Source organism: Caretta caretta, chromosome 6, assembly GCF_965140235.1.
Source record: "Caretta caretta isolate rCarCar2 chromosome 6, rCarCar1.hap1, whole genome shotgun sequence".
Taxonomy (NCBI): Eukaryota; Metazoa; Chordata; order Testudines; family Cheloniidae; genus Caretta; species Caretta caretta.
Window position 1 is genome coordinate 111,035,893 of NC_134211.1, and position 13,531 is coordinate 111,049,423.

General features: G+C 43.8%; 1 protein-coding gene across 7 annotated transcripts in view; it reads right to left on the minus strand.

The window, feature by feature from the left end:
• CDC42BPB (CDC42 binding protein kinase beta) overlaps window positions 1–13,531 on the minus strand; it is a 133,823-nt gene that overhangs the window by 35,754 nt on the left and 84,538 nt on the right. For all 7 annotated transcript variants that reach the window (XM_075129888.1, XM_048852342.2, XM_048852340.2 and 4 more), the window contains exons 12-18: window positions 12,997–13,112; window positions 10,197–10,439; window positions 4,150–4,260; window positions 3,581–3,825; window positions 3,310–3,415; window positions 2,507–2,631; window positions 1,193–1,298 (exon numbers count right to left, since the gene is read on the minus strand). In XM_075129888.1, the coding sequence (XP_074985989.1) occupies window positions 1,193–1,298; window positions 2,507–2,631; window positions 3,310–3,415; window positions 3,581–3,825; window positions 4,150–4,260; window positions 10,197–10,439; window positions 12,997–13,112 (1,052 nt within the window). The remainder of the gene's footprint in view (window positions 1–1,192; window positions 1,299–2,506; window positions 2,632–3,309; window positions 3,416–3,580; window positions 3,826–4,149; window positions 4,261–10,196; window positions 10,440–12,996; window positions 13,113–13,531) is intronic.

A 13,531-nucleotide genomic window follows, 5' to 3' on the forward strand; every position in this document is an offset into this window, starting at 1 on the left:
AATCTCCCCACTGTGTTTTCCACTGAATGCATCCGATGAAGTGAACTGTAGCTCCCGAAAGCTTATGCTCAAATAAATTTGTTAGTCTCTAAGGTGCCACAAGTACTCTTTCTTTTTATGATAAATCAGTCACCACAAGGTAATGTGTCTTAATGATTATCTATTCAAGCAAGTGGGAGTTGTCACTCCTCCCTAGTCAGTTGACAAGGTAATGCAGGGTTTCATTGTCTACCTTTGCACATCCCAGAACAGTCAGTGGGGAAAACACCAGACATTACAAACCACCAAAACCATTTAAAGGTAGAAAAGACACTCTACAGCAAGGCAGGGATTTGCCTGGCCTGTGAGCAGAAATAAATGGCTGGTTTCAGTGTACCAGAATAGGGAAAAGTACTAACCACTCGCTGAGGAAAACCCCTGGCAGACGTGGGTACTTTCATGAAAATTTGAATCCTGGTTCTTGAGAAACCAGCCAGCTCTGCAACAGCTGGAACCTCGGTGAGAAAAATCTAGTTTATTATATGGGAAAGATAACTATTCATGTAAACTTAGGTTCACGTTTTATTATGTTGTTTTATACTGTAACCACTTGTTTCCATTGCTCTCTCTTGTTTCTAGTTAAATCTTTATTTAAATAAATAAATCCACTTTTATCATAAGTGGTCACAAGTGCTGTGTGGTTCACAAGAGTGCTGGTTTAAGGTAAAACTAGTAAACTGGGGAACGCTGCACCTTTGGGTGCAGAGGATTTTGAATTTCTGTGAGTAGTCAGTGTCAGGGGCTGTATATCACAGGGGAATGATTCAAAGGGATTCGGTGCACCTATTATTCACCTGCCTGGGGAAGGAAGGGCTGGCACAAGCCAGAGGAGAGAGTAGCTGAAAGGCTGACACTGCACTACGACAAGACTCCCTCTCTCTAGAGAAGATGGTAACAAGGTGACTCACAGGCCTGGGTATCCCAAGAACTGTCACAGTGGTGTAACTGAGATTCACACACAATGGGGCAAAGTAGACAGGATAATCAAAGCACACAGTCTTTATTAGAAAACACCTCTGGCTATTTGCATACTACACCCTTTCTTGATAAATAAGAGGATTTCTAAATGAACGTGGAAGTAAATGAAGCCAAGTATTAAGAATTTTAGGCATCCAGAATTAGAAAGCCTTCTGAATGCTTGCTGTTGACCTACCAATGTTCTTGAGCCCAGACTAGAGATTCTCAATGACTCTAATTCTTCTGTCATCTTGGAAGCTAAAGCCTGAAGATATCCACGTGCGTCCTTCTCATCACTTACCCTAGAGTGCAATTACAAAGCAGTTACTTAAACAAGACCTTGTTTAGAAGCTGGAGAAAATATAAAACTTTGATACTCAGGCACCATGCACCAGGAAACAAGTCATCTTGCTGCCAAATATCAACAGAGTATTTGTACTGAATTTAGGGTCACAAGCAAGGATAGAGCACTGGGGAAATTGCCAGGCCCAGGATGGAGCCTAGCTGTGCCTCCTTTAGGACCTCCCTCCAGCTGGTTCCCCTACACCCCTGGATGCTGCCAGGTGTTTCATGATAGCTTCCCCTCTAGAACCCAACAGCAACCACACAGCATTTCATTACTACTGCATGGAGCCTGATCTGCTTGTTCCATGAATAGCCAGAAGCTGATTTCTATGGGCCTCCTCCAGGTTCCCTCCCTCTCAGTGCCCAGAAAAGCATATAAACATGCCCTCTGAGCCCCTTTCCTCCCTACTTCACTACCTGAAAGATTCTTTTCAAGCCTATAGGTCACTCCAGGGACAAGAAACTCTTCTTTTGGAGAAGCACTGCTCTTTAGGCCTAGGCTCCATCACCACCGAGTCTCAGGTGGAGGAAGAATGTGAGCACACCTTTATGAATGTGTGTACACATGCCTGCCTGTGTTCTTACACTCTTGAAACACTTGCACATAGCCTGTCAAACCAGTAAGGTACTAATGAATAGAAACTGTGTGCAAGAGAGAGGCCGTCTTTCTGACTGCAAGTGCTTGTCTGGGTGAGGGTGGGAACACAAACTAAAAGGAGGAAATACAAGAGGCCCTAAGCCTTCTGGGGACTGCAGGCAATGACACTGGAGACTGAACTGCTACAAGGTAGTCTCCTGCTTTGAGTCTCCTGCTTGTCCTGAACCCTGTAAGTTCTGGCAGTTGCCCTGAGTGAATTAGTCAGAAAATTCTATAGGAAATCAAGGATAGTGATTCATGATTTAATAATCATTTTAAATTTTGACTTGAACTGACACTGAAATCTTCTTCTTGTGCATTTAATATTCTATGACAGTAATTTGCTGCAAAATGAAAAAATCCTACTACTTAATCCACTGGTAAACAAAAGACAAAACAGATCATCAGCAACCACATCCAGGTATAGTTTTCCACTAATCTTCAAAAATCCACAGAAGACTTGGTTATGTTAAAAAGGCCGTATCTGTATTTCAAAAGTTGAAGATTGCTATCTGGAATAGTACATACCACTGAATAATTTCTGCAATCTGAGCTTCCCAATGAGCAACCGATTCCTTCTTTGCTGCCAGGTCTTGGAGCTCATCTTCTAGCTGCCTGTTTTGTGCTGTTAATTTATCCACAAAGGAACAAAGCTGAAATGAAAAGTGATCAGTTGTTTTCATCTGCAATTTATGTCACTTTCAGACTCATTATGCATGTGGAATATACACAAACAAGACCACTAGAGGATATTAAGAAGCTCTGTCAAAACAATGTAGCCTTCAGAAACCGTTTTTCTCAGGCTCTATGAGTGTGACTTCCAGGTCTAGTAGTACTCAGGTTCATGTGCCACTTCAAACAAGGGAAATGAGAAGAGGAGAAATGAATAGAAAAACCAATGAGTGTCAAAGATAGTGTGTAGTCCAAGATTGGGGATAGTTGGTATCACCCCTTTTATACTCTTGGAATACTCCATTGGGGGGGAAGGGGAAAATCCCCAGTGGACATCTTTTCATAAAATTCCACTGCTCAGCATCAGGCGGCACCAATCCCACAAGTGTGAGTGGCCTCTGCATACTACAAGAGGAAACTGATTTGCCCACGTCCGTGGCATACATGTGTGACAGTTGGAATTACTCCTATCCATACTAATGAAAAAATCCCATTTTTAAAGCATGTTTATGGTTTCTTCTTTGGTCAGTGAATTTTATAGAGAACTATCACAATATCAGAGTGATTTAAAAGGTAACAAGATTTACGTGAAAAACAGAACACTAGTTTTCAAGAAGAGTAATTGAACTTTGTTCCAAAACAATGGCTCTACTAACTACCTTTTCATTTTCCGTTGTTAACTTTTTGTTATCTTCAAAGAACATGGTTCTTTCCCGTTCATATTTCTCTTTTATTGTTCCTACAGTCTCCTCCATCTCATTGTGCCTGAGGGAAAAAAATAGAGAATGTACAACTTTACAGACTACAGGGGGTGGTTGGGATTTTCAAAAGACGCTAGGGGAGTTAGGTGCCCAAAATCCCACTACACGAGAGAAGCGGCAGCTGGTGGGGGGAATTTCTCCAGCAAAGTGGTTTCATACAGACCCTTACCTCTCTCGTTTTGCCTTCTCCAATTTATCTTTTAGCATCATGATCTCTTTCTGCAGTGCTAGCTGATGGCTTTCTGAATCATGCACCTCCTTTCTTATATTTTTTACTTCCAAGACATGGGATGCCTCTCGCCTGACTAACTCCTCTTCATAGAACAAGATTTTCTTTTCTAGCTCAGACTTCATTTTGGAAAGCTCCTGCTGATGTTCTAATGTGGCACCTGCTGCACGGCCTCCTTGCTTTAGCTGCAGAAGCAAGAGAGTGAAAATTATCAGGAAAAGACGACCCAAGATTTTTCTAGTGTTGCTTAAAAAGTTAGGAATAAATGTGGACAGGTAAAAGCCAAGAGATTAACATCAATAACATAGTTTGTGGGAAAACAGTTTGAAAAAAGCAAGTAGATCTAACAGGCTGTGTCAGGTTTCTATGAAAGCCCGATTCAGTTAAAAGACACAAAGTGCCACAAATGTACACGCTTAGATAAGCGAAGTTATTGGAGGCTTGGTCTTGTATCAGTAGTGAAAAGGGCATCTGTTTCCCCATATTTTGCATTTTTAAAATAATGGTACCTTTAGTGCTTCCAGTTCATTTTCCAGCTGCTTGGAGAAAATCTCACTGTGTTCACGAAGCTTGCGTTCTTTTGATGCTTCTGCGGTGACATCCTCAAGTTGAGCTTCCAGCTGTGAAAAAGAAAACCTTAAATTATGTCAAAGCAGACAGACAGTTGTAGCTACCCTGCTCCTTTCCTCTCCTCTCAGGCTGCTTTTGGGTCCTTGGAAACAGCAGGACTCCCTTACCTCCCATCCTTATAACTCTTGCAGCCCACACTGTGACCATTATCTTTCTAGACAAGTCTTTCAGGCAAGATTCATTCCCTTTGCAGGCCAACCACCACCACTCTGTCAGCCAGTGGGGTTACTGTTGGGTAATAAAAAAGACAGATACCTTTTCCATAACTGGTGTTCTTCAAGATGTGTTGCTCATGTCCATTCCATATTAGGTGTGTGTGCTCGCCACATGCACCGTTGCCGGAAGTTTTTCCCTCAGCAGTATCCGTAGGGGACTGGCTCTGGCGCCCTCTGGAGTGGCGCCCACATGGTGTGGTATAAGGCTCCCCCCACCCTCAGTTCCTTCTTCCCAGTGGGGAAGGAGTGGGGGGGGGGGGTTGTGGAATGGACGGGAGCAACACATCTCGAAGAACACCAGTTACAGAAAAGGTAACTTTCTTTTCTTCTTCAAGTGCTTGCTCATGTCCATTCCATATTAGGTGACTCCAAAGCAATACCCCAGAAGTGGGTAGGAGTTTACGGACGTGTCGATTGCAACACAGCTCTGTCAAATCCAGTGTCATCTCTGGCTTGCTGAGAGTGATGGCGTGTGGACAGAGGACACATTGTGGCTCTACAGATGTACTGAATAGGGATGTGTGCCATGAAGGCTGCTGAAGACACCTGAACTCTCGAGTAGGCTCTGACAATTGGCAGCGGCGGAACTCCCGCCAGATTGTAACAGTTCCTTATGCATGAGGTGATCCAAATGGAAATCTTTGTGAGGACACCAGAAGGCCCTTCATCCTATCTGCTGTAGCGATGAAGAGTTGAGTCGATTTATGGAGAGACTTGGTAAATTCTAAATAAAAAGCCAAGGACCTTCAGACGTCTAGCGTGTGAAGACACCTCACTGGTCTTGTGCGGTTTGGGACAGAACACTGGGAGGAAGATGTCTTGGTTCATATAGAAGGTGGAGACCACCTTCAGCACGAAGGCCGGATGGGGCTGCAGATGAACCTTGTCTTTGTAGAAGACTGTGTATAGCAGTTCTGAGGTCAAGGCTTTAATTTCAGAGACCTGTCTCGCTGACGTCACCGCCACTAGGAACGCGACCTTCCATGACAGATGGGAAAAGGAGCAAGAACCCAGCAGTTCAAAGGGTGGGTCGGTGAGCCTAGAGAGGACCAAGTTAAAATCCCACTGAGAGACAGGAGCCCGCACCTGCAGGAAGAGAGTCTCGAGCCCTCTCAAGAATTCGACCATCATGTCATGGGAAAACACTGTCTGTCCTTGGATTGGCGGGTGAAAGGTGGAGATGGTGGTGAGATGCACTCTAATGGAAGAGTGTGCCAGGTCCTGGTTCCTCAGATGGAGCAGGTAGTCCAGGACAGCCTGTATGGAAGAACGCGAGGGAGAGATGCCACGTTCGGATGCTCAGCGGAAAAATCTCGTCCACTTGGCCAGGTAAGTCAGTCTGGTTGAAGGCTTCCTACTCCCCAGGAGGACCTGTTGGACTCTGAACATGTCCGCTCCTCTGGGTTCAGCCACACTGCATCTACCCCGAGAGGTGGAGGAACTCGAGGTTGGGATGTAGGAGCTGACCGTGGTCCTGTGACAGCAGGTCCTGGAGGTTGGGCAGGGGCCAGGGAGGGGCCGCTGACAAGTTCATGAGCATGCCAAACCAATGCTGGCAAGGCCATGCCGGGCTATCACAACAACCTGCGCTTTGTCTCTCTTGATCTTTGCAAGGACCCAGCTGATGAGTGGAATCGGAGGGAACGTGTACATCAGGCTCCCTGACCATGACAGGAGAAAGGCATCGGAGAGGGAGCCCTTGCTCAGAACAAAACTGGTGGTATTTCCTGTTTAGCCTGATGGTGAACAGGTCCACCTGGGGAGTTCCTCACCTTTGGAAGATCATGCAGGCTACCTCTGGATGGAGCGACCACTCATGGTGAGAGGAGAAGTCCCTGCTGAGCTGGTCCGCCAGAGTATTCTTGACACTGGGATGGTGACAAGCTTCCAGGTGGATTTCGTGGCTTCTGCAGAAGTACCATAGACGGAGTGCCTGTTGAATGAGAGCAGATGAGCGTGCTCCCCTTTGCCTGTTGATGCAGAACATCGAGGCTGTGTTGTCTGTCAGGACTCGTACCACCTTGTTTGACAGGAAGACTCCGCATGCCAGTCGGACTGCTCAGAGCTCTTTGACGTTTATGTGCAACCTCACCTCCTCTGGGGACCACCTCCCATGTCTCTGGAGGTCACAGAGGTGCTCACCCCAGCCGAGGTCCAAGGCGTCCGATACCAACCCGATGGAGTGAGGGGGGTTGTTGAACAGAACCCCCTTCAGGACTGCCCTGTGGTTGGTCCAATATTGTAGCGAGGTAAGTATCGCCTGGGGAATGGTAATGAGTTTTTCCAGGGGGTCTTGGGACTGGGAATAGACCATCCCCAGCCATTGTTGCAGGGGCCGCATCCGAAGTCTGGCACGGCAGATCACATAAGTGCACACTGCCATGTGACCCAGCAGGCGCAGACAGACCCTGGCTGTAGTCAAAGGGAATATGGAGACTTCTGCGATGAGGTTTGCCATCACGTGGAAGCTTTCCAGCGGCAGGAATGCTCTGGTGCAGGTAGAGTCGCGGACTGCTCTGATTAACTCTATCCTCTCCACAGGCAAAAATGTCGACTTTTTGTCATTCACCAATAGGCCCTGAGACCGGTACGTGGCTTGAAGCACCGCGAAATCCCTTTGGACTCGAGAACTGAAAAGTTGCCCTTGACGAGCCAGTCGTCAAGGTATGGGTAGATCCGGTGTCTGAGGTAAGCGGCAACCACTGCCGTTCACTTCGTAAACACTCTCAGTGCTGTCGCCAGGCTGAACAGGAGGACCGCAAAGTGGTAGTGGTGGGGCCACACTGTAAACCAGAGGAAGCGTCTGTGTCCTTGAAAGATCGCTATGTTGAAGTATGTGTCCTTCAAGTAGAGGATGGCATACCAGTCTCCTGGATCCAGAGAGGGTATAACAGAAGCCAGGGAAACCATGCAGAACTTTAACTAACGTCTCACAGGTCCAGGATGGGCCATAGACTGCCCTTGGCCTTTAGAATTAAAAAGTACCAGGAATAGAACCTCTTGTTCCTATACTCGAGTGGAACTTTCTCCACCTCTCCCAGTTGTAGCAACCCCTTTACCTCCTGTGTGAGGAGACTCTCGTGAGAGAGGTCCCTGAAGAGGGACAGCGAAGTGGGGTAGAAAGGAACTGGATGGTATAACCCTGCTCCACCATACTGAGGACCCATTGGTCCAAGGTTATAGTGGTCCAAGTAGGAAGGAAAAGGAAAAGGCGGTTGGAGAACACTGGGACAGATGGATCTGGGGAACAGTCTGGTAGGTCACCCTCGGGAGCGCCCTCAAAATGACTGTTTGGTCCCTTGCTTAGCACGAGTCGAGCCAACTGGGCAGAGGGTGGAGGCAGGTGGCTTGGATGGCGCTTGTAGCCCTTGGTTCATTTGTGGGGGCTGGTCTGCTGAGGCTGGCTCCCCAGGCCCTGAAACTGCTGCGGTTTGAACCGCTTATGCACCGGGGCTGGGACGTAAAAACCCAGGGTTTTCAGGCTTTTTCGGCTTCTTGACCGGAGCTGTGACGGAGGACCAGAGCTGTGGCAAGCACACACACCTAATATGGAATGGACATGAGTAAGCACTCGAAGAACCATGTTAAAGTCAAATATAATCCAGAATATACAACATCTGTCTGGGAAAATCATGTAGCCCTTAACAATAATAGGAGGGGTGAGGTATGTACGTCACTCTGGCAATGACAATGACACAGGATAAGCCCCTTAAGTTTATAGTTCAGTTGCATCTTAAAATACATAACATTCAAATCAGCTTCCCTTAAAATGCTCACCTTTTATGCCAGTTAATTTGAAAGTAAAGTATTTGACTATTCTGTCTCATAAAATTGTGTAGTATAAAGTGATTATGCTATTTCTATGAATTATTTCTCTCTTATGAAGATATGGTCACTTTGAAATAACAGTAGAAGAGGGATTAGGAGGAGGAGGAAGGGGCAATGACTTTACAGCCTAGTTAAGGAAGAGCACTTGATGTGTTAAGGTGCCATGGAAGAGACTTGTTGGAGAGTAGATAAATGGGCAATCAACCACGGCAAAGGTGGTGGAGAGACAACTCTAAGTTACAAGCGCAGATAAGTCTATTACAGGAGCGGGTGGGTGAGGTTCTGTGGCCTGCAATGTGCAGGTCATCAGACTAGATGATCATGATGGTCTTTTCTGGCCTTAAAGTCTATAAGTAGAGGGGCAGAGTTGTAAATAGCCTAAAATGTAGGATAAGCTTTAATTTGAAGAGAGCTAATAGAGACATTTTAAAAGGGATGTCACGTTCAAAATCATGGTGACTATTTCAGCTGCTGCACTTTGAATGGACTTGAGGGTCAGGAAACCACAGTGGAAGAGTTTTGCAAGCACCTATATAGGACATTATGAGGGCCTGGATGGAAATGTTGTAAAGGAAAAAGCATCAACATTTGGACACAGCCAAGATGTTTGGGGGAAGACAGAGGGTGGGGTAAAAGAGGATAACAATGCCCTTCGACTTATCACCACCCAATCTTTTGCTCACGACTGAAATGTTTTCATAGAATCATAGAATATCAGGGTTGGCAGGGACCTCAGGAGGTCATCTAGTTCAACCCCCTGCTCAAAGCAGGGCCAATCCCCAATTTTTGCCCCTTATCCCTAAATGGCCCCCTCAAGGATTGAACTCACAACCCTGGGTTTAGCAGGCCAAAGCTCAAACCACTGAGCTATCCCTCCCCCCCAAGCCCAATTGGCCCACAATGCTCCAGCCTTCATAGCTCAACCTTTTAAATTTTCGAACAAGCACCTCTGTTTGGGAGGAGCTCCCCGTGAACATCCACAAAGCTATCTCATTATCCTTCCTTGAAATCCCTCCTTAAAACTCCTTTGTCATGATGCACTTAAAAAAAAACCCCAACCCCCCCCCCCCAAAAAAAAAAAAACAAAAAACCCCAGAGGCACTGATATTGTCCAGCATTCTGATCAGCACTGCCCCATTGTTTCCTTATACTTCCCTTTGTGTCTGTATTTACCTGTTGTCTCTTATCTTATACTGTAAGCTCTTTGGTGCAGGGACTGTCTTTTTGTTTTGAGTTTGTACAGCACCCAGCACAACAGGATTTTGCTCCACAATTAGTGTTCCCAGGCCATATGGGAATACTAATAATAAAATGGTGGTGGTTGTGTAGTGAACTTAAAAATGAACTGATTATTTTAGCTACAGTTGTTACAAACACCTACTAAAATAGCTAATTGAAAATTATGAGGAAACTATGACTTCCAATTTGCTTACTTCCTGAATTTGAGAGCACTTTGCTTAGTCTGTTTTACTGTTTCCCCTCTCTTTCATATAGCCATGGAAAAGAAACACATTTAAAAGAGGAAATTGGCAAGGGTACTCAGAATAAACTGCTTTGACCTTTGGAATTTACTAGATTTCAAGCTGACTGCATCTCTTGACATTTTTAAAGAGAAGATGAGCATACAGCAAGAATATATTTTCACTGGATTACAAGCAATTCAAATACATGAGAAAAAACACAGAATTATTTCCTTCACAAATTACTAAATATTTAAGATGTACTCTGTAAATGAAATAAAATGAGCTAGAGATGTCAGGCCAATTTACAGACCCAATGTAAATTATGGTTACATTGGGGTTTTTTTACTTTTATTAAGTATGACTTAAGTGAAGCGTAAGAGCAGCTGAAACATGTTAGCCTTAAATATTTTGCCAAGTTACCTCTTTTCTGCCTCTCTCAGATTTACGAATTTCCTGTCTCATAGAATCAATTTTCTGCACGATCACTTCCATCTCTTCCTCTTTGTCACGAAGCTGTCGAGAGAACTTCTGTTTCTGAGAGCGCAAGTCTACCATTCTCTCATTGAGCTCTGAAAACTCCTGCATAGCTAGCTTTCTTTGCTGATGAGCATCCTTCAGTTCTTTGGACTGTGCCTTTAATCTTTCTGAAGCTTCCACAAGTTGCTGGTAAAATTTAAAAAAGACATTAAAAATCCACATCTCCTCTCCAAGGAAAAAGCACACTGAGTAAGACAAAGTCTTTAATTTAAAGTTAACCATTATATGTACTTTTCTAATTTACAAAAATCCTGTCTCATGCAGAGTTTAAATATTGTGCTACTTCTAATTTGGCATTCCTCTTTATGTAGCTGTGTTATTCCACATGCCTCATGATTTGTACACACAAATTAGTCACTTCCTTTCATGCAACTGCTGATATTCCATCTCCATAATAATCTCTGGCTGAAGAGAAGGTATAAAATGTACCACCAGCCCAAGGCAGTTCTCATCTTAGTGCCATGTGCTTGCATAATAGCACCACACTTAAAAAAAACACCCCATAGATTCCAGCATATACAATGCCATCAAGATGAAGAGTCAAACTCTCAAACTATGGGTGTAAGCATTAAAAGCTCAGCAAAACGTGTGAAATTCTTTAAGAAAATCTTATGCAAGATTCCACAGTCAAAATTATGAAGAAGATTCAGTACTTTGGTGGAGAGCATTGTAAAAACCACATTTCCTTTGTGGGAAGAACCTAACCTAGACATGACAGCTTACAATACAAAACAGTGTATACTCCATAATACTTGGTAATGAACATACATGAGAAATGATAGAACTGTACACCAGCAGTTCAGGAAAAAACACATTTGTAACTTGACTAGTTCCAGCTTCAAGTTTTTGCCATGATTACTGAAATTAAGATATTCAATGACCTGCAAAAGAGGTGTTCAAGTCAAGAGGAGCTGAACTGGCTAACTCCCTACTCACATCATTTGGTTTATAAGCTTTAGTAGTGGTTCAGAGAGACAGGGAGGAAGAGAATTTAAAAGAACTGTCTCCTATGGTGCAAAAAGTTTCTTCCAAAATAAAAACTTGAGGAATTCTGGTCAGTGGGTTGCTTTCACTAAACTGAAATGCCAACTGAAAAAATATGGCTACTCAAACTTTCCAAACCCAATGCCTAGGGCCCTACCAAATTCACGGCCATGAAAAACACGTCAAGAACCATGAAATCTGGTCTCCCACCATGCAATCTGGTTGTGCGTGCGCTTTTACCCTATACTATACAGATTTCACAGGGGAGACCAGCGTTTCTCAAATTGGGGGTCCTGACCCAAAAGGGAATTGCATGGGGGGGGTGTCACAAGGTTATTGGGAGAGGTGTCAAGGTATTGCCACCCTTACATCTGTGCTGCCTTCAGATCTGGGCGGCCGGAGAGCAGCGGCTGTTGGCCAGGTGCCCAGCTCTGGAGGCAGCACCCCGCCAGCAGCAAGGCAGAAGGAATGGTGGCAATACCATATCATGCCATCCTTCCTACTGCAGTGCTGGGCTCCTGGCCAGCAGCCACCACTCTCCAGATGCCCAGCTCTGAAGGCAGTGCCGCTGCCAGCAGCAGTCCAGAATTAAGGGTAGCAGTACTGCAATACCCCCTCCAGTAACCTTGCAACACCCCCTCCACACACACACACACACACAAACAATATTCCTTTTGGGGTCAGGACCCTGACAATTACAACACTGAAACTGCAGATTTAAATAGCTGAAATCATGAAATTTACAATTTTAAAAATCCTATGACCGTGAAATTGACCAGAATGGACCATGAATTTGGTAGGGCCCTACCAATGCCCAACACTAACCATTTGAAAGCATATCAATGAAAATACAGAGTAACACTTTAAAAACACATCATGTATAATTAGTTACCTTGAAATAATAAGAAGAGTCTAAGTGCAACATTGTAAGATAATATACTCTACTATATTTTAAAAAGAACAGCATGGAAGGGTTGAATTATGCGTATAATATATGTAGTATTGCACACTAAAGCAGGACAACAATCTTAAAAAAAATTTGCTATAGCCGTGGCATATTGTTCCTTTATCAAAAAAAAGGAAATTTTAATTTACTGCAAACAGTGGCAGTGGACTCAGTGAGGAAAAGTTATCCAGCTAAACTTACTGAATTAAATATTTGTATAAAATACGTTTCAATAAGTCTGGAATTTATTATTAGCCATAGATTTACAATTTGAAAACTTCAGTGGATATTCCAACGTCTTGAGAGTAAAAAAACAGCCAAACTGATTCTGCTTTAGAAAGCAATTTTTTTTAACAGTTAGAAAACTAACCTCCACACTCCTGGATACATCAAATCTTTATAAATTATACTTGGATTGGCCAAGGCAAACTAGGCTGTTTTCCCTGACTATCTGGCTTTTCAACTTTTCCACTATTTCATGAGAAGTATCATGAACATACTAAAAAAAGGAAGAACAGACGAATGCCTTAAATACTAATAAGAAAGCATGTTTTTTTAAACTACTCGAATACCTACCAACATGCGATGTAGAACACATATGTCTCCTCGGTTCTCATCTTGCCACTCTATTACTCATTAAATGAATGGGTGGAAAAGCATTGTTTCAAACATTAAGGGAATACTGCCAGTTGGACAAATCTATCCTTGAGCTACCTGACGTGAGTGTTAAGGGTATGCACTTTAGACCATTACCTTATGAAGGTCCTCCTTCTCTTGCCTTATTGTTCTGTACTGCTTTTCAAGTCCTTTTAGCCTGTGTGTGTAGTCTTCATTTTCTTGATGAAGCTGTCGTTCTATCCTATTTAAATCTGTACAGAAATTCAAACTAAGTATACTTGACTCCCAGATTTACACCAATAGCATAAGCAGCAATGTTACATGAACAAACCACTAACTTTTGCTAGGAACTTGTTAGAGAGTTTAAATATTTCTTCTTCTCCATCTCCCCACTCAGGAGAGCCTTCTAGCCAACCTCTGTTCTCCGAGGATTCACCCTCTTTTTTACTTTTACTCTTCTGTCTCTACCAAGAGCCCTGATGTCATGGAGACAGACATTTCTCCACATTAAAAAGTTGGAACAGTGGTTTTTGGGGGTCAATTAATGCTATCCTGCAAAATACAGGAATGGGTTTTTAAGCAGGGCACTATACTCAAATTAGGATAGATTTTAGGATGGCTACATCTAGAGAAAGACTGTTAAGGAAATGACCATTGCTACTGAAGTAAT